Source organism: Leuciscus leuciscus, assembly GCF_965113295.1.
Source record: "Leuciscus leuciscus genome assembly, chromosome: 24".
Classification (NCBI taxonomy): Eukaryota; Metazoa; Chordata; class Actinopteri; order Cypriniformes; family Leuciscidae; genus Leuciscus; species Leuciscus leuciscus.
Genome location: NC_138723.1, coordinates 18,667,160 through 18,686,603, shown reverse-complemented (window position 1 = coordinate 18,686,603; position 19,444 = coordinate 18,667,160). Strand labels below are relative to the sequence as shown.

General features: G+C 37.2%; 1 protein-coding gene across 1 annotated transcript in view; it reads left to right on the top strand.

Moving 5' to 3' along the window:
* Positions 1-1,033: 1,033 nt before the first annotated feature.
* The window catches only part of cltca (clathrin, heavy chain a (Hc)), a 36,319-nt gene continuing 17,908 nt past the window's right edge, over positions 1,034-19,444 (top strand). Inside the window, exons 1-6 of the mRNA XM_082157128.1 lie at positions 1,034-1,287; positions 10,929-11,136; positions 14,427-14,695; positions 14,975-15,136; positions 15,472-15,585; positions 16,262-16,435. Of these exons, the coding sequence (XP_082013254.1) occupies positions 1,246-1,287; positions 10,929-11,136; positions 14,427-14,695; positions 14,975-15,136; positions 15,472-15,585; positions 16,262-16,435 (969 nt within the window). The 5' untranslated portion in view covers positions 1,034-1,245. The remainder of the gene's footprint in view (positions 1,288-10,928; positions 11,137-14,426; positions 14,696-14,974; positions 15,137-15,471; positions 15,586-16,261; positions 16,436-19,444) is intronic.

Genomic DNA, 19,444 nt, shown 5'->3' with positions numbered 1-19,444 from the left:
TATCACATTAAAGTGTTTTCTACTGCACCAATCCACTTTCTGGAATAACAAGATTTATAATTAAACATTTTCTATGCAAATTTATGGTAGATTAATGAACGATTGTGTGTGATTTTATATATATATATATATAATGTACGCATTTTTCAATTATTATTATAATTCAATTATAATATTTGAACTAATTTGCTGTTTTTATATGCTTGCACTTGCAAAAACAAATGCACGTATTACAAATAATAAATATAATCTTGGCAGTCAAGTAAATAAAACATGTTCTCCAACCTAATTTTCTAAAACTAGCGCCACCCGATTAGCAAATGAATCATTCTCTTGAGTCGGTTCTTTTCTATAATTTTGTTCAATTCGGCAAACCGAAACAGCGCCATTCAGTTTTAATGATTCGGACATATCTCGTACACTGAATCGTTCGGAGTGGGTTTTCACTCAGCAAAACATGAGATACGTTGAACACAGTGAAGAAATAATAGCGATTTATTTACAAACCTGCAAATGAATCATTCTGTTAAATGGCCTGCGATGAAGAATATCTTTATTAAGTTCAACACCTGCATTGAAAACGACTCTGTACTGCATTTTCCTACCAAAAGACTATCAAAACATTACTAAATACACGCAAACACTTTAAGTAGGCTACCGTTCCCCAGTACTGATGATAGCCTAGAAAAACGCCCCTGCCTGTAATATACAAATAAAACATAAGAAATAATATCGGAACTGACGTCAATTCACGAGGACGAATGATGTGGCAAAAAGCAAAGGGCGATTCGCAAAGAACTAGTACCCTCAGCCTTTACGCTCAAACTTATCTTATTAAGTTCTCCCATGTTAAAAAAAAATACGTATAACACATTCACAATATCCCTACATGTATATTACTAACATTTTATAGTCAAACAAACTAGAATCCCTCTTCTCCGCAGTGCTCGTATCCCTCCGCCTCCATTGAGATCTACGTCTCTTTCCGGTGCGTTTCTCCACCGGACGGGTTCCGCCGCCATTGCAGGTTTCTAGAGTTCCTCTCAGCGGCGGTTGACATTCTGGAGTTGAAGCGCCTCATTTACATTCAACGGGCGACTAGAGAAACCTAACACATTCCCGGTTCATCTGCCCCCCCAAAATACACAAGACCACCTCCATTCATTCTCGGCTCTGGAGTAGTTTAGATTAGGCAGAAATAATAGCAGGAATTAGAGAGGAAAGCGAAGAGAAACCACCATCATCATGGCTCAAATCCTGCCCATCAGATTCCAGGAGCACCTGCAGGTAAGGACTTTGAAACATCTTAAAATGAGGGTCTCGTTTATTTTATTATGCGATTGTAGTGAAAACGTCAGTGTGTTTTTTTTTTAAATGAACAGACGTAGTAACCCATTCCCTGATGAATATGACCTCCCACCAGTAGCTGTAGTAAGTAGCAAGGGAGTTAGCTTAGCTACGGTCGGTGTTATCCTGCTGAATATTAAATACTGGTTGTGACACACACACACACACACACACACACACACACACACACACACACACACAATCAATCTAGTCATCTGCCTTCCCAGACATCCTTTTTGGTCATAATTCTTCGAACATTCACAGGGGTTTGGCGAATTTAGTGTATTGAAACTATAACGTAGCTTGGAAATGATTTATGGCAGGAAGATTAAAGTGATTGTATTGAGAATATATTGAGATTTGTAGTCACAGGGCTTATCTACACTAGTCAGCTGTCTTGGCCTCTGGTTTTGTCCTTGTGTGTGTACTGTATGTATGTATATATATATATATATATATGTGTGTGTGTGTGTGTATATATATATATATATATATATATATATATATATATATATATATATATATATATATAAAACATCTACTGAGGAAAACTTAAAATAAACAGACTCTTTTATTTGTTGAAATGACTCACTGTATATGATCGAAGATATTCCGTCTTGTTTTATACACGGTTCCTTGGCCTATTATAATGTAATAAGACAGGTTTATGTTTGAGGTGTCGAGATTACCTGGTAGCAGGTGTTAAGTGCCCCACCTATAGACGTGTGTGTGGTCCCATGATACCTCTGCAACCGTTCATTATTTTACAATGAAATCATACATTGCTTTGCTGTCACTTCTTATCTGTTTATACTATCTCAGTTGAGGCTCTCAGTCAGTTAATGAATTGGTGTAACTCATTTTGGTCACTAATTATACTTTTAATGCAACTTAACCCATTGTCTCGTTTTGAGTGTATTTTGGTATTTTTTTAAAATATGTATTGCTTCTGTGTCCTTGAACTTGGGCCTTATTATGACCAACAATCCTACTGCTAGATCAATTAGATATTGTTTAACATCATATTTGCAGTGTCAGGCCTGTAACAGTCTGTGAGTGTCATTTTATCATAGTTTTGTGTAGGTCTGGTCCACATCACAGCTTATTTTGGATGAGAACCACCCGTTTAGATACGATTAAATGTCATTAATGTGGCAAACTTTGGCTATTGACTGATTATTTATTGTAGAAAAATTGTAGTATCCAACTGGCACCAAACAGGATTTTGATGGCAGACTGATTGAAATGCATGCCATTCTATATATCCTGTCAAATTTTGTCAGATTTTGGGATACTGATCGCAAGGTGAGTAGTGTAAAAAAAAAAGCAAAGAGCATAATGGACCAAAAAGAGCCTGAAGTCCTCAGGTGGAATTTTCACTTCATGAAATGCAAATGTGGAACAGCACTTTTCCAGTGAAGTGGTAAGAGTACAACAGGAGTCAGTAGGAATAGGATCAGTTTCATAAAGACAACCTGCTCATGTAGTCCGAATCGTAGAGCTGCTTATTTCGGTTTGCTGAAATCTGAGGCACAACAGTTAGATGCAATTAAAAGTATAAAGTATGATGTTAATGTTTGCAGAACTGATGTCTAGTCACCGAAACTGACATTTTCTGTATAAATTATTGAGGCCTCATTTACATTACATGGTTCAAGTGACCCAATTCCAATTTTTTTTTTCCTCCAATGTGGCACGGATCGGATATGACCAATGGTAAGCAGGAAAAAGCACGTGGATTCTGATATCCTCCGATCGGCTTCAAGCCTCGTTCATATGTGGAAAACCAATCTGATATGAATCGGATACATGCATTTGTGTCTGCCATGTAAGCGGACCGATCGGATATTCCCGTCAATACGAGTCGGACATCAGGTGGACCCCAACTGCGATCACATGACTCTTTTCAATGCTCAGTCTGCAACAAGGGCTCTCCTCTTTTTCTTTTTTTTCGTCTTAAGTGACCAATGTTTTGCCGACCTTTTAAGATGGTGCGGAGTAGAGCTGCTCGATTATGGAAAAAATCATAATCACGATTATTTTGGTCAGTATTGAAATCACGATTATGTAACGCGATTATTTCACATGACTTTGGGAACGTGTTGCATTTATTAAAAAGACACCTGTCAACAATTCTTAAAAAATCGAAATTTGAACATTGATTGTGCTTTTTGAACTATTAAAATAAATAATATAACAGATAATAAGTTACTTAAATGAGTATTTTAATAATTCCCGGAAGGTCTATATAATCACTTATAATGCGGAAAATTCCCCAGCAAACATTGATTCAGTTTAGCATGTAGATTGTATGAGTAGCCTAAATTAATCCACACAGATTATAAAATCAAATCAATCTTTTTAAAATGATCTCCAAGACGCAATTTCACAAACCGCGTGAGTGTTCAGCAGTGCTGCGTCTTCTCTCTCTCGTCTCTCAAAATGGGTTGGACAAGGCAGCGTCGAAACTACACTCTCGCGTTTTGGAGTCAGGACGTGACGGAATTGTCACTTGCACAATCGGGCCAGCATTGCATCGTAACTAAAGTCAATTTTTTTAACTTCTTTTTAATTCTTATCAGTTTAAACATTCAAGCTGAGAGAGTTTACGCTTCGGGAGGGGTGGATATGCGCGTATCATTCAGAACACAAGACAAAATTAGAGCGTTCTTTCAAAACAGAACATGGCAAAATAATCGTTTTTACTCGACTGTACTATTTTGGTGATCGTTGGGAGCTAAAATCGAAATTCAATTAATTGCACAGCCCTAGTGCGGAGAGCAAAAGCTTGTATTATTTTGTCTGCGTCCATTGCAAGTTGTACCATTTTTACTTCTTTTCTGGCCTAAGCCTTTTCGGGTCAGTATGTCTACCTTGGGTTGTTTCGCCAAGTGTAAATGCAGATATTGGATATGGGTCACTTTTAAAAGCTGACTTAAAAAAAATCGGATTTAGACAACAAATCGGAATTGGGCTTCAAGACCTGCAGTTTAAATGCGAACGTAGTTTACTACCAGATGATTTCATGTATACAAGGGCAGTAGGTCTATATGTAAGATGTTCTTCGACTTATCTCTTTGCAATTGCCTTACCTAAGCAATGCAAACTAAAAACCAGGCAATGACTGTTTCAAACGAATGCAATGTATAAAATCCTTAACTCACTGAATGCTGGATGCATGGCCATGCACATTAGCACTGCTTATCAGTGCAATGCAGAAAGTTAGCCTAGTTGTTTCTCATAACCTGTAGTGCATTGATTTTAATGTTGCAGATCACCTGAGTAAATTACTCTGGTTTTAAGAGTAACATAAGCATTATACGGGAGCAAGTCAGGTGATCTTCAGATGGATTTCGTGTGTTTTATGTGATGCTGTTTAATACGTTACCTTAAAGCCTTGTGAATGCATTTGATCTTTGAACTCTACCCTGCTGATCACACATGACTGTCTCATGTAGCTGGAGATCCATTATCCATTTTGAACTGCTCAGCACTGGCTGAACTCGGATTTCTTTGCGGAGAGGATTCATTCCTTCTATTCCCTTTCCCGTTCACTTCCCGCTCTGCTGTCCAGAATGAACCTGCTAGGCTGGTCACATGTCACCTTTGGTCATATGGTCACAGCTCTTAATATGTTGATTTAGCTTTCTACACAATGGGTCCCAGCTTCCTGTTATGGAGGACGATGGCAGTGTTGTGCAAGCCTCAGCATATTGTGTATCCTTCCCCGAGCCTCCTGCTATCATAAGGCACAAGGGGTTTGTGCTGAGCAAGGCGCCATATTTCCCTGGATGGTGAAGGAAAGGGGTTAAATGAGCACAGGAGGTTGGAGGAAAAAAATGTGCTGACAGCTTTAAAAAGTCATGATTTTAAATGACGTGCTGAATTTATCTGCTCAAACCCAAAGAAGCTCTTGACACTTCACGTTTTACACATTTTTCTCACTTGCCCTGATTTGTGAAAGCAAAGCTCGGCCATCAAAATGTGCTAAAAGCATGAACACTTCAAAAGTAGTCTAGGTCAGCATAACAGAGCAACCGTTCAAGTTAACCTTGTCAAGTCAAGTGTCTGTGGTTGTTCTTAAGGTTTAATGTGGAATACCACACTAGTGATGGCTGGTGGCCAGTGAAAGTGCCAGCGGGGAGGCAAGTTTAATGTCCTAATGGGACCATGTTATGCAAGTTAGCTCAATGTAGGTGTAGCTGCATGCACACTTGCCATGTTACTTTGTCCAAATATATTGTTCACATAGGAAAAAAAGGAATGGAAAAACGCATTCTGTGTGAACGGCCCCTTACTTTGCATCTGAATTTTTTTGTTTGAAGAAAAACTGCCATGATTCGGCTAACGTCTGTCTCTTTCTTCATCTGTTGTTCATACCATCATCTCTCGTGTGTTGTCTTTAGTTTGCTAACTCACTGGTAAAGTTCACAGTACTGATCTTTATCTAACCACTGTAAAATAAACAGTCTAAAATGGGAAGTCAATTATACTCCAGCAGAGAGGGGAGAGATTGTCAATGCTTTCAAAAAAACGCTTGATAATTCCATTTGGTTTTCTATGTCATTGAACACATGCCATTGCCAACTATTTGAGTTTACCATGCTGTAAACACACTTGATTGAAATTTCATCTAATCATTTGAAAAGTTTATGCTCAAATGCTTTAAATGCTTTATTTTTCATTGTCAAGTTGGATACAAGATCAAATAATAGTGTGTTATTCTAGGAATTAATAAACAATGAGTATGCATATCCAAACTTTTGACCTGTAGTGCATATCAGATCCTGCGCATATCTGACTTAATGTTTAAAATGAATAGTCACCTTCAATATCTTTCTCTGAACTGAATTATTTCTGGTACAAAAAGAGCAGCTTTCCTTGTACCACCTAGCAATTATTGATTTAAATTCCTTGCCAGGATAAAATCAATATCGCATCCATGCACATACCAGAGATTTCTGTGGAAGGGACTGGCCAGCTATTTTCGAATAGCCGTTTCTCGAGCTACGCAGCATATTCTTGGAGACTGGACAGTGATGAACTACCTAGTGGGAAAGAGGGTTAGTTTCTGGGCATGTCTGTGACGACACTGAAGCAAACAGCAGGTACATGCTGTGGATGAATCACGCTTGGCCTAAGGCTGACGCTACAGCAGAGAGTGCTCTTTCACTTACGTTTGCTTCACAGTCTCTCATTGCGTTATGAGAGCTTGGAATGGCAGAGTTTCCCCTTAGCCAATCAGCACCGCCTGCTCACCAGTGATGTCATCATGTGTGATGTCATCTTTGAAATGCAGTAAGAAAGGTCACAGAAATGTTCGTGAGCAGGCTACATTTCCCTCAGTAGCAATATTTTGTATTTACAATTTTTTATTTTTGCATGTAAATTAATTTTATATTTCTATAAATTGTCTGTTTATCCCTTATCTCCTTTTTAAAATATGTACCGGTAATAATAATTTGTACCTAATTTTTAACTGCCATGAAAATAGCTTATTTACTATATTTAAAAATATATATATTTTATATAATTTGGTTTTATTTTTATTTAATTTTTTTTCTTTCATAATTCTTGCTTAGTAGCTAGTGATGATGTGGCTTTCTGTGCCACATGACAAAGGAATGTGGGTGTTGCTTCGGGTGTGTCAGCGTCCGTTACCCATTGATAAATGTTGCTGCTAATTCCGTTGAGCTCTTCCTAGAAAATGTATTTCCTGTTCCTCCTTGTTCTTTGATTAGGCCTAAGAACTGCAGCATGAGACATAGATACAGCATTTCATTGCTGGCTAAAGGCAACTGACTCTAGTATTTGTTAATATTTAGTTAGTTTAGTAATTTAGTATTTAGCAACTTAAAGAACAAAACTCCAAGTCTTTGCTGCCCTTCACAATAATTATCAGTCAGTAAGGTTTATTATATCTTGTACAACCTCTGTATTAGATATCCAAGGTCCTTGTAATTTGGGTTTGTTCAGCCAAAAATGAAAATTTTTATTGTTTACTCACCCTCATGATTTCTTAAACCCCTATGACGTTCTTTCTTCTGTAGAACACAAAAGGAGAAGTTCTGGTTTAGGTTCACTCTGTTTTATTCCATAGAATTCAAAAGTGGGTTGGGATAAGGGGCTGTCAAAGCTCCAAATAGTACTTGAAAAATGATCATAAAACTACCTTAAGTGTAGTCCAAACAAATCATGCACTATATTCCAAGTTTTCCAAAGCCATATAATAGACTTTGTAGTCGCGTAACTTTATGTAAATAATATTGCAATGCATTAATAATAACATCTGACAAATTTATCCTTAAAATTTGTCCTTGCACTTTCAAGTCATCTTTAATTCAGTTATGCTCTTTGAGGCTGTTATCAGCCCAAAATGCAAAGCAAAAACAAGTGGATTTTAGACAAAACAAATAGTCTTGGGAGCATAGTGGCACTATTGGCAAATAACTGCTAAACACTAACCATTGAATGCTTTATTAATGTCACAGAGGACTCTCCTCCTGTACAGCGTCACAGTTTTTCGTTGAATACTGTAAGTGATGTTACATAAGACCACGGATTCTCATCCCTGTGTGTCCAGCTGTTAGCTCTGATCTCCGTAATTCAATGTGCCGGCAGCTGGCACACGGTTTCGAACATTAGAATCGCGATTGGCGTATGATACGTCTGTGTCTCAAACTCAACTGCCACCTCTGTTTGAGCTTACTGGTATTCGAGATCTGTCTGGCGGCTGATAAAAACCAAGGCTTGGTTTTGGCTGCTCATCAGAAATAAAGTTACAACTTCACCCCTTTTGGCCATCTGACTTGATATGAGAAGAGTCGTTTCAGAAGCGGCTGTCAGTTTAGTTGAAAATGCCTGAAGTCAAGATGTCTCCTACACTAAATCCTCCTCCTCTGCTCCTCTCTGAACCCATTTCAAACGTAAGTCTCTTCAGATTTGATGTCTCTGCATTTTCTCATCTACATGTGGTGCTTAGTCACATGGTGTGAATCATGCTGTCTAAGACAGACAAGTTAGAATTAGACTAATTTACAAGAAAAGATCAGCATTTATTAGTGTGCAGATCACACTGCTTCTCTGAGTGCAAGTGCAGATCTTATTCTCCATCGATCTCAGGGTCAGTCTTTCTGACGGAGCCTTTGGTGACTCAGACTTCTAAGGCAGCTGGTGTGGTGCTGCTAAGCTGGTGTCCCACTGACTTTTTATTTTTGTCTCTAATTGACTGAGACCTGAGTCTCGTCCATGGTTGGTTTAGTTCTATTAGTTATGACCTGAGATAGTGTCTCTTTAATAGCTTGAAACCCTCTTTGAAACATGTTTTGTTAGCGGATATGAGTTCCTTATCGATGTTGAGCATTACCTGGTATGTTTCCTATGTGGCCCTACAGGAAGTTATTGGGTAGAGATGCCACTGATATTAATCACTTGATAGCAAATCAAAATAAAACCATTGGCCATAAGCCAATGAAATTAAAACATGATTACTTGACCTTAACTATTATGTGCATTTATTTGGTGAAAGGTCTATAATCAGCAAGATATACCAGTGTTCGATGTTATTTGATGTTGTCTTGCTTTATCTGTTGAGCAGCTTGTGCCAAGAAAAAGTCTGACCTGCTGTTTTTGTATCTGAGGTAATTGAGGGAAACTGTGGATGTTCAAGTGCTCTATTGGATAATTGAAGTGTTTTTGTCTCTCCTCTTCTGATCTTTCCAGATGCGTAGCTGTGTGCTTGTAAAAAGGTTAGCCTATTAGTGACTCTTGCGATTCGCAACAATTCTCCAATAAATGGAGGGACTTCTTAGAATGTCCATTTACTGTTTTTCTCTGTAAATTATAGGGCTGGTCCGAATACCATTTTTTTGAGCTTCAAAGCTTCGGTAGTAATGAACATCGAATATTCGAAGCTTCAGAGAGAGGGTGCTGAACATATTCTTCTCTCTAATAAAGGCAGTATTCTCTGTGTGTCGGTATGTCCGTTTGCATTTTGATTATTTCGAGAACCGTTTATCCAATCGACTTCACTGGGAGTGCAGTGTCGCATTAGGTGCAATATAGACGGACATGCGAGATGCGACACATTCAGAATTAATAAACTTTTAATAAACTACAGAACAGCGCGAGCGGGAAGCGGCGCGCCTCATGCTCCGATAACGGACACTGCACTAGTGATATAAAACGCACGCACACAGGTCTGTTAAATAAAGCAATACTTTTAAGGTAGTCTAATATTTTTCTGACTAACAAATTACTGACACAGTAGATTTAAATAAAGAAAAACGAAATTTAAATAAAGAATTTAATTTTGTATTTAAAACGAAATTTAAAATGAATAAAAAACCGAAATTTAAATAAAGAAAAACGAAATTTAAATAAAGGAAAAAACGAAATTTAAATAAAGAAAAAACGAGATTCATTTAGATTGATAATAACGGGTAAAAAGGCTAATACATTTTGTTTCTATTATTCTATTTTCCACAATGTCAAAGCAACGCAGCTTAACTCAAAACACAAGCTCAGGCATGCACTTTGGTCCATACAAACTCCACTGTTCTGCGCTCTATCGAGAGAACACTCCCGTTGCTGGAACACTGGGGTCGGTTCTATTTCTAGCATGCAAGCGTTTTCCGCGTGGCTCGAGCCGCGCCTGAGACGCGTGTCTCACGCAGGCAGTGTGCAAACTCCAACCTGTTAACATAGGAGCCGAAATAAAAACGGACACGCCACGCAGCTGAGACGCTCACGCCACGCAGCCAGTGTGTCGCCGGCCTTATTCAAGCGCGAATGAGAACCGTTTCGCGGGGGATCCCAGGTGTGCCAAAAAAAATAAAATAAAATTAAATATTCGAATGTCAAATTTTCAAATCGAATACCAACCCACCGAACGAATATTCGAATATTCGGGTCCAGCCCTAAATTATACATTAATTCAAAGTTTTTACGTGCAAAAAACATAAATTGGACGATTTTACAGTAAAATAAAAAAAATTCTGCATATGATAAGGTGACTTAGTTAACCAGTGTATCCGTTTCTTGTATCTGTTCTTTGTGTGTCCCTGAGATAAATTCCTCAAGGCCTTTTCAGACAGTGAATCCATGTGTTTGGCTTAGTGGAGTGGGGAAAGGGAGGTTTTGCTGGTCCTATGCCTTTTTTGTGTGTGAAAAAATTATTGTTACAAAAGACACCACTACTGGTGAAATTTTGTTAACAAAAAGGCCAAAAGTTCTTGGAACAAAGTTCTTTGGTGTGTTTGTGTCCCTTGTAAATTATGCCTTGATTCCATTTCAGTCAGTAGTGTGAGGTACAAAGTCATTGATTTTTCCTTAAAGATCAATTCTTGTAATAATTCACAGGGTCAGAGTGAAACATGATATAATGTAACATAATCCCCATGTGTGATGATTTCATGCATGGCTCTTGAAAAGGATATGTTCTTGTTTGTATACACTTTTAAAATGGGAATTGTCATCATAAATCACAATGTTATATATATATATATATATATATATATTCCTTTTGTGTATTATGTTTTCAATCAAATTAAATTAAACTAATAAAAAATGAAATTTCTTAGCTCCAAAATTTGGGGATCAACCCGGCCAACATCGGGTTCAGCACCTTGACGATGGAATCGGATAAATTCATCTGTATCCGGGAGAAGGTCGGAGAACAGGCACAGGTGGTGATCATCGACATGGCGGACCCAAACACCCCCATCCGCAGGCCCATCTCTGCAGACAGCGCCATCATGAACCCTGCAAGCAAAGTCATTGCACTTAAAGGTAAGAGATATAGATTATTAGAGCCACAGATACCCATATTAACCTAATTGTAATAACTACTGCATTTTTAGCTGAACTGAATCATAGAATCGATCCAAACCAATTGTTTTTTAAACTAGAACTTAAGTATGTTGTTTTCTTAGTTTCATTCATTAACACAGAGTTTCTTTTTAGTTTAAATTATACTAGAACAATTTCTGGAGCAAATGTTTTTGCATTTTCCTCATTGTAGTCTACATCTTAGCCTACAGTAACATGATATGTTGTGTATTTTTTGTCATGCAGCCATAATTGCTTTGTCTTTTTGTTTTGTTTCCTTTTTTGTTGCTGCTTTCTCATGTGTATGCAGACGGTGAGTTAATATTTTAGTACAATGATTTGTGAAAGTTATAATCCTGTTTCTAAAATAAACATCATGTAGAGTTGTTTGGCCTCATTGCTTAACCTTGTGTAGGTGTTTCTAGAGCCTCCACTTCAAGCCAGAAAATATATTAAATAATGTTTTAGGATATGCATACACATTGTTCATATATACTTTAGAAGTTAACATATTTTGATGTAGTGAATGGGTTTTGAGAACAACGGCAGTTCAACAATATTGCCATTGTAAATTGGAGAGGTGTGCCTCAAAGTTCGGTCTTGGGCTCCATGCAAATTCAAACCGTGTGGAAAGCAAACATGTCGTGGCATTTCTCTGATAATGTTTACATAGATAAAGACTGTTTAGCCAACAATATACCACATAATTAACCCAATTCGGCTAAACAGGATTCGACTTTCACAAAATTCATAGCTTGAATTTTCACATCATGTTGATTTCTGTAGACATAAGTAATCCAGTTTCTCTTCCTGGGGTCTGAAATATTGTTGGGCATACATGTGCTTTTCTGTTTGTTTAATTTCAATTATTATATATTTTTTAAATGCTTGCCATAATGAGTCCTTTCCTCCACCCTCACTATGTAATCTTAACATCAAATATCTTAAGTCCATATAAATGAACCTGGGTAAAGGTAGCCTCATAGTTTTATGGTTCTTGTGGTAGTTCATAGTCCATTAGGTTTTAATCACTATGCAGCTTGTGTTTAGGTAGCAATTGTGTGACTAACTCTGTATCAGTGTCATGGCTGATGTTATATCTATAGCTATGAATAAATATCAATAGCTTTTAGCACTAAGCTTAGAGCCTCTGTAGAGTTGTCATGCTGTGCAAATGGCTTTCATAGTCATCTCTATAATTCTTAGCAATTTATTAACTGTAACTGATACATTTAAGTGAAGGTAATTGGTAAAACGGCATAATAAATAAAATGTTCTGCTTGAAAAAAGTTTATTTGTAGCATCAAACCTGTTTGCTTTGACTTTTCAATAGAAGAAAAAAGAGCAGTGAATGGCATTTGAGAGCCAAAACAGTCAGTTGCCGTTTCAAATTAGATTAGCTTTAAAATGATTGTTTGTTTGTGGCTACAGACCATTTTATTAGCCTATTTTGGATTCACAATATCCTTTACGAATCAACCAGCACATTTCCTGAGCAATATTTAACCTGAAATGATCTAGACTTGCACAGTTTTGCTTTTGACCTTTGTTCACACTGCATATAAATCTGATTTGCTGATCTTCAGGACTGACTCATATTATTAAACTGACTGATATTATTAAATCCGATTTGTTGGTCAACCATATGAACCAATTAAGGCTTTCAGTTTAGAGCTAGGTTGGAACCACTCTCTGTATTGAGTTGGATGTCCAAAAGCAGGATTTGAGTTCCTTGACATGTAGGCCTATTTATTATTATGTTGAGACGTTGTTGTTTGTTTTCTTCTGTTTAGGGTGTTTAGGACTATAGTGCTGTTTCCTGCCCTCTTATTATGTTGAGACAATCTTAAATGTGGATTTAAATCCCTTCTATCCCTTTCTCACTCTGTAATTCTCACGCTAGCACCCTTGCCATGTGATGAGTGTATTATAGGAATCATATCCACACAGGCCTGAAACATGTTAATTTGCTTCCGTCGATGCATATAGTGTAAATTCTGACCTCTGCCGCAATCAGCTTCACATCAGCCTGCGATCTCACACAAGTTCTACTGAAAATGTAAAGTCGACATGAAATCAATCTATTTTCAAAATGCATTTATTTTGGTATGAATGATTAATTCGTGCATATTTATATATTTTTTTAATCTTGATTGAATTAGATCTTTTTTGTGAAAATAAGACTTCCTTCTGATGATGTTTGCTAGATTTTTCCAATCATAGGCTGTCTAAACCCTGTCCTTGCAAGCTTGCATTCAGATCTGACTTACACCTACATCTCAAAATCCAATCAAGCAATGGATAGAACCAAGTCCTGGCCCAACTTTTATTTTTTGATAATCTGTTTCACTTGGATGTGGAAGAAAAGATCTGTCACTAGTACACTACTTCCATTTCATCGCAACTTATAGTAATGCCAGCACAGAAAAAAAGATCTGACCAGCAAGCTGTTTGAAGTAATACAAAAAATTACACACTTAATACACATTCCTGTTCCTATTTTTTTTTTTTTTTACATTTTATTAAATGTAAAGAAGTAAATAAAACTTATTTGAAACATTAATATTCTACTGACAATTAAGTCACAGAGGCTGGGGAAATGTTAACAAGTCCCAAATATTTAGGCATAATTTTGGGTTACTGTTGTGCATAACCTTCCTCAAATTAATGCAATCATTTTACATTGTTTAAAAAAATCTTTTTTTGGGTGAACTTCACCTTCAGCCTCCACATCCTGGTCTAATGGCTGCCTCAAAAGCTGTCAGCGAAACCAAAAGTAAAACATTTCATGTTGCCTTTAAAAATCTTTGCATTATACTGCAATCCTTGTCTTAATTGTATCGGTACACAAAGATCAGATTAACTGGAACCTGAAAAGTAACTTACCACGTAGATTAGTGTTTGTTTTTATGAATAATCGGTTGGAAGTTAATCAGGTGAGTTCCCGCCAAGTTTTCCTTTCCCATAACACACATTATGTCTTGTGCTAAGATGAAATCAGTCTCTGGTGTTTAATTTGAGATGTCTAAATTGTGTTCCGTTCACAAATTCTCTCCACACTCGCTTTTTGATTTGCTTGGCTTCATTTGTCTAACTGCTGAATGAGCTGTCATGGTGGGCTTGCCTGATGCACTTCCAGCCATGACTGACAATATTTCTACCCTGACTTCTTTGTAATCTAATTAAATGCTTTTATGTGTATAAAAGTCCAAATGTTTTCTACAATGACATTTCTCCTTTGTTCCTCTCAGCTGCCAAAACCCTTCAGATCTTTAACATCGAGATGAAGAGTAAGATGAAAGCCCACACCATGACCGATGATGTCACTTTCTGGAAGTGGATCTCTCTTAACACGGTCGCCCTGGTGACCGATAACGCTGTCTATCATTGGAGCATGGAGGGAGACTCTCAGCCGGTCAAAGTGTTTGACAGACATTCCAGCCTGGCAGGCTGTCAAATCATCAACTACCGCACCGATGCCAAGCAGAAGTGGCTGCTGCTCATTGGCATTTCTGCTCAGGTGTCATAATCATTTTAAATAATCACTCAGGATTTCTGGTCTAGAATTATGCACACTATTCTAGACATACACATGCTCACATTGAGATATTGTTTTCTTTATGTCTTGCGTTCATTATTTCCTTTTCATATAAATGACTTTTTCTGTAATTTATTTATATTTATTTTAATTATTATTATTTTAGTTAATCATTTCTTTTGTTTTTCTTTCAGTCAGATGTTGGATATTAAATCAAAGGCATTTTTCCCAATCTCTCTATTATTCTGTTTCTTGTTATAGCAAAACAGAGTTGTTGGTGCCATGCAGCTGTACTCAGTTGACAGGAAGGTGTCACAGCCGATCGAGGGTCATGCCGCAGCTTTTGGCCAGTTCAAAATGGAGGGGAATACAGAAGAATCCACTCTCTTCTGTTTCGCTGTGCGGGGTCAGGCAGGAGGAAAGGTGCATTGCCAAATGTCTTTATAGTATTTAATTGCATTAACTAGAAACATTTTACTCTGCTTAAATGACCAAATTTACCAGTATTCCTAACATGGTTGTCTAAGAAAAATAGGAAGTTGTTTGGACAGTTTTGTGTGTTAACTGCCGTTTTTGAGGAAGAGGTCATGTAGCTTGCTAGTTTTAGTTTCAGATGTTCATGTTACTAATATTATTGAACAATTATTGATGATCGCTTAATTTGTCTCTTAGACCTTTTGCATAATTTTTGAAGCACTTTGAGATGTGTGTATGTGTTACGTCACAACATGAAATTTACTAAAGGATTTACTATGCAGCTTCATATTATTGAAGTGGGGACACCACCGACTGGCAACCAGCCATTCCCAAAGAAAGCTGTGGATGTATTCTTCCCTCCAGAAGCGCAAAATGACTTCCCCGTGGCCATGCAGGTATGAGGTTTCTTGGTCTTTTCCAGTTAAATGAGACATTATTTCCTTCCTTCCTACCTACCTAACTGGTTGTTGCACAGTTCGTGGTTAAATATCACAAGATGAATCTGAGCAATAAAATTAGCAAACTTTTGTTTTATGGACAAATATGGTACATAGCCACTTAAAATTTTAAAAGTCACTGTGATATATATATATATATATATATATATATATATATATATATATATATATATATATATATATTAAATCATTACTTTTATTCAGCATGGATCATGTAAATTGTACAAAAGTGACTTTTACATTGTTTTACAATAAATGCTGTTCTTTTGAACTTTCTTTTCATCACCACAGAAGTATTAAGCAGCACAACTGTTTTCAACATAGTAAATGTTTTTTGAGCACCAAATCAGCATATTAAAATGATTTCTAAAGGATAACATAACACTATAGACTGGAGTAATGATGCTGAAATTTTTTAAATATGATCAAATAGAAAAGTCATTTTCAACTGTAGTAATATTTCAAAATATTACTTTTTAGAGTGTTTTTGATCAAATACATGCAGTCAAATGGTGATCATATTCATAAGAGAAATCTTTTCTCAAAAAATTCAACCCTAAGGTTTTGAATGCTAAAGTAAATTGAATGCAATGCAACATTTCTCATCACACAGATCAGTTCCAAACAGGACGTCGTATTTCTCATCACTAAATATGGTTACATTCATCTGTACGACCTGGAAACGGGCACCTGCATCTATATGAACCGAATCAGCGGAGAGACCATTTTTGTGACGGCACCCCACGAAGCCACAGCTGGAATCATCGGTGTCAACAGGAAAGGACAGGTACGTGTTGAAAAGGGCCACAATGTTTAAAATTTTCAGGGAAATCGACCTTCAAATGGCTTACTTACAGTTGTCTCTGCATGTTAAGCTGGGTTAGGAGGAAGGATATTAACATTGAAAAAATGACACGCTTTAGCTGTAATTAGTGTCGGTATTTCAAATTTCTAGCAGCTGTGTCACTTTGATCCTACACTGTGGAGCTCTATGTGTGCGTTTGGTCGGATCTCCGCTCTGTCAGACGGAATCTGAGGACACAACTCAGCTGATTACCCCAGAGGCAGAACATTTAATACCCCGTCTTACCGAGACACGGAAACCACCCATCCTCCCTCTACACATTTCCCTCAATCTTTTTTCATTTCCTAGCTTGAAGCTTTTGTCATTGTTTTCCATCCTGAAATTTTCACTTAACTTATATATAGAAGACACCATAGTTCTTAAAAGCATTGTGATGTCATAAATGAGGTCAAAAGGATAAATTTCTCCCCGGTTCAGCATGCTGAATCCCAGGACGTTAGATTTATAATATAAATACTTGGGTGCTCACAATATCTCTGGTGAGTCAACACTCCTTTCCAAAGGCTCTCCTTGTTCACAATGCTCCTTTATGAGCTTGTTAATGGATCCCGCGAGCGGGTAAATAATTTTCCAGCCTTGCCGGAGAAAGTCTTAAATTATGCAGCAGGTGACAGAAAGCCTATCCGATCCGTGTCACGCTGAACCTGAAGAGCACTGTTACCTTTCTCAATAATACAGAACCTCCGCCTGGGTCGACCAACAATACCATGCACAACATAACAAAGGTGAACGGCATAGCGTTAATGCATTGTTCGACTAATAGACTGAAGGGTTATGTGTGTTTTGGCTTACAGTTGTTATTTTGTAGAGCGTTACGTAATTGGGTTGCAATTAGTTTATCTATTATTTAACATGTTGGTAGTAAGATCTAGTACATAATGGATGGATTCGTTATCGAGTAAATTTCACGCTGGAATAATTGTCTGAGTATGATTTATTGAAGTTTAGGTAAAGGAAAAGGTATGCAGATCTCTCTTCCTGCCCCTGTTTCCCCTTCTCATACTGGCATTCTCCATCTTCCTGTGCTCTGCACCACTCAGCACTGGTGGGTGATGAAAAGTCAGGTTCTAACCAGCTGCGTCTGCACTCGTGAGCAGAGTGACCTTGAGAGAGAGCCTTCACTGAAAATAGCTGCAGAGAATGCAAGAGGGAGACAGGCTGAGAGAGAGAGAGAGAGAGAGAGAGAGAGAGAAAAAGTGGCAGTTATCATGTGATCTTGCCGTGGGAGGCATTGACTGGCATCCTAAATCCTGTCACGTTAACAGAGGCGGAACCGGAGCACCAATCACAGTGTGCGTAGGGAGAATGCATCATCAGCTTCTGTGACATCACGCTTTGCCCTCTCTTTTTCCCTCGATCAAGCCTACTACACTGTAATACTGAATTGGACTATTGTAACATGACTCTCAATAAGTCAAATGTCTGGTCTGTTAGTACTTCAGCCCCTAGACAGCTCCTATGGACTGGAAAATAAAATTTTGTTATGTGATTAAAAAGAAGTGTAGTGGACGCAAAAAATATTTCTAATTTTTTTTTAAAGTTATGGCATAATAAAATGTAGAAAGTTACATTTATTTGTTTATTAATAGCATGAATAATAATAATGAATAAAATGGGTTTCTGCATTTTGGCATAATAAATGCACAAAATGATTGTTAATTTATCAATTTGTTTATTATGCCAAAAAGTAGAAGCCCATTTTTATTATTAATAATAATAAATCAACAACAATAATAATTATCATCATCATAGTAGTGGTAATGATATTAAAAAAATAACTATATTATGATTTGTTAATGTGTAATATTTATTTATTTATTTTAATATTGCTATTGTTATTATAAATAATAATAATAAAATTACAATGTTTGCTTTTTAACATAAACTAATACATTTTTGCATTTTTTTTATGCATATATCCAAAGCAGTTTACAATAGAGGAACATCTGCAATTTGTCATAGATAAATTAACTAATAATTTGGTTTGTTGTTGTTATTATTGTGGTGGTTGTTAATAATAGTAATATACAAAATAGTTTGTGTGTACTCTTCAATCTAAATGGTTGCAATTGTTTTTATTTTGAGATTTGTCGAACTGTTTATATATATTTCTCATTTGAAAATGAATGGTTATTATACAATGCAAAAATATATTAAATTAGTCAAAACGGCTGTGGCGTTGTATACATTTAAGCAAACTGGAATTGATATCTTGTCCATTTGAGAACAGAGATACTGGGATGTGCTCTACGCAGATGTTTGAATTTGTGGTCCTCATCAGGAATGACTCATTATTACTATCATCATCTCCTCAGGCCTTGGGCTTTTATTGACGTCAATGCAGCGTTTCTTCCCTGTTGGCCACTGCAGCCCCTGTCTATCACACACACACGCAAATGTAATCTCTCATTCACTTGCCCTCTCCTTTTCTTTCTCTCTCACTGCCTCTTTGTGGAAGAAAGCTGATAGACACAATGAGCTGCTCTATTTTTACTCCTCTCCTTAGTGACTCTGCCTCCCTCCATCTCTGGGTGAGCTGACCCATATTGTTGGGGGTAGGCCGTTCGGGTTTAACGGAGAGTCCTGTGCATCCATGCAGAATAACGGCTGTGACTTTGACCTGCTGATGCCGATCTAGAACACACAGTAGCTTACAAACACTCGCGACATGCAGCAGAGATACAGTGCGCACTTACACTGCACCTTTTTGGTTGCAAGAAATTAAATAGTCCTAGACTGGGGGACAATTTGTTTTATCTTGATTCATTTAAAATAACTTTCTCTCATTTGTCTTGTTTAATCAGTGTTCATACAAGTTAAGTATGCATTAAACATCATACATCTCTTTTACTTGATTGTGTCACTGTTTCAACCTAGTACAGTAGCTGAAAAAATTGTCCTTCCAGGCTTTAATATGTACTGTACTTCCTG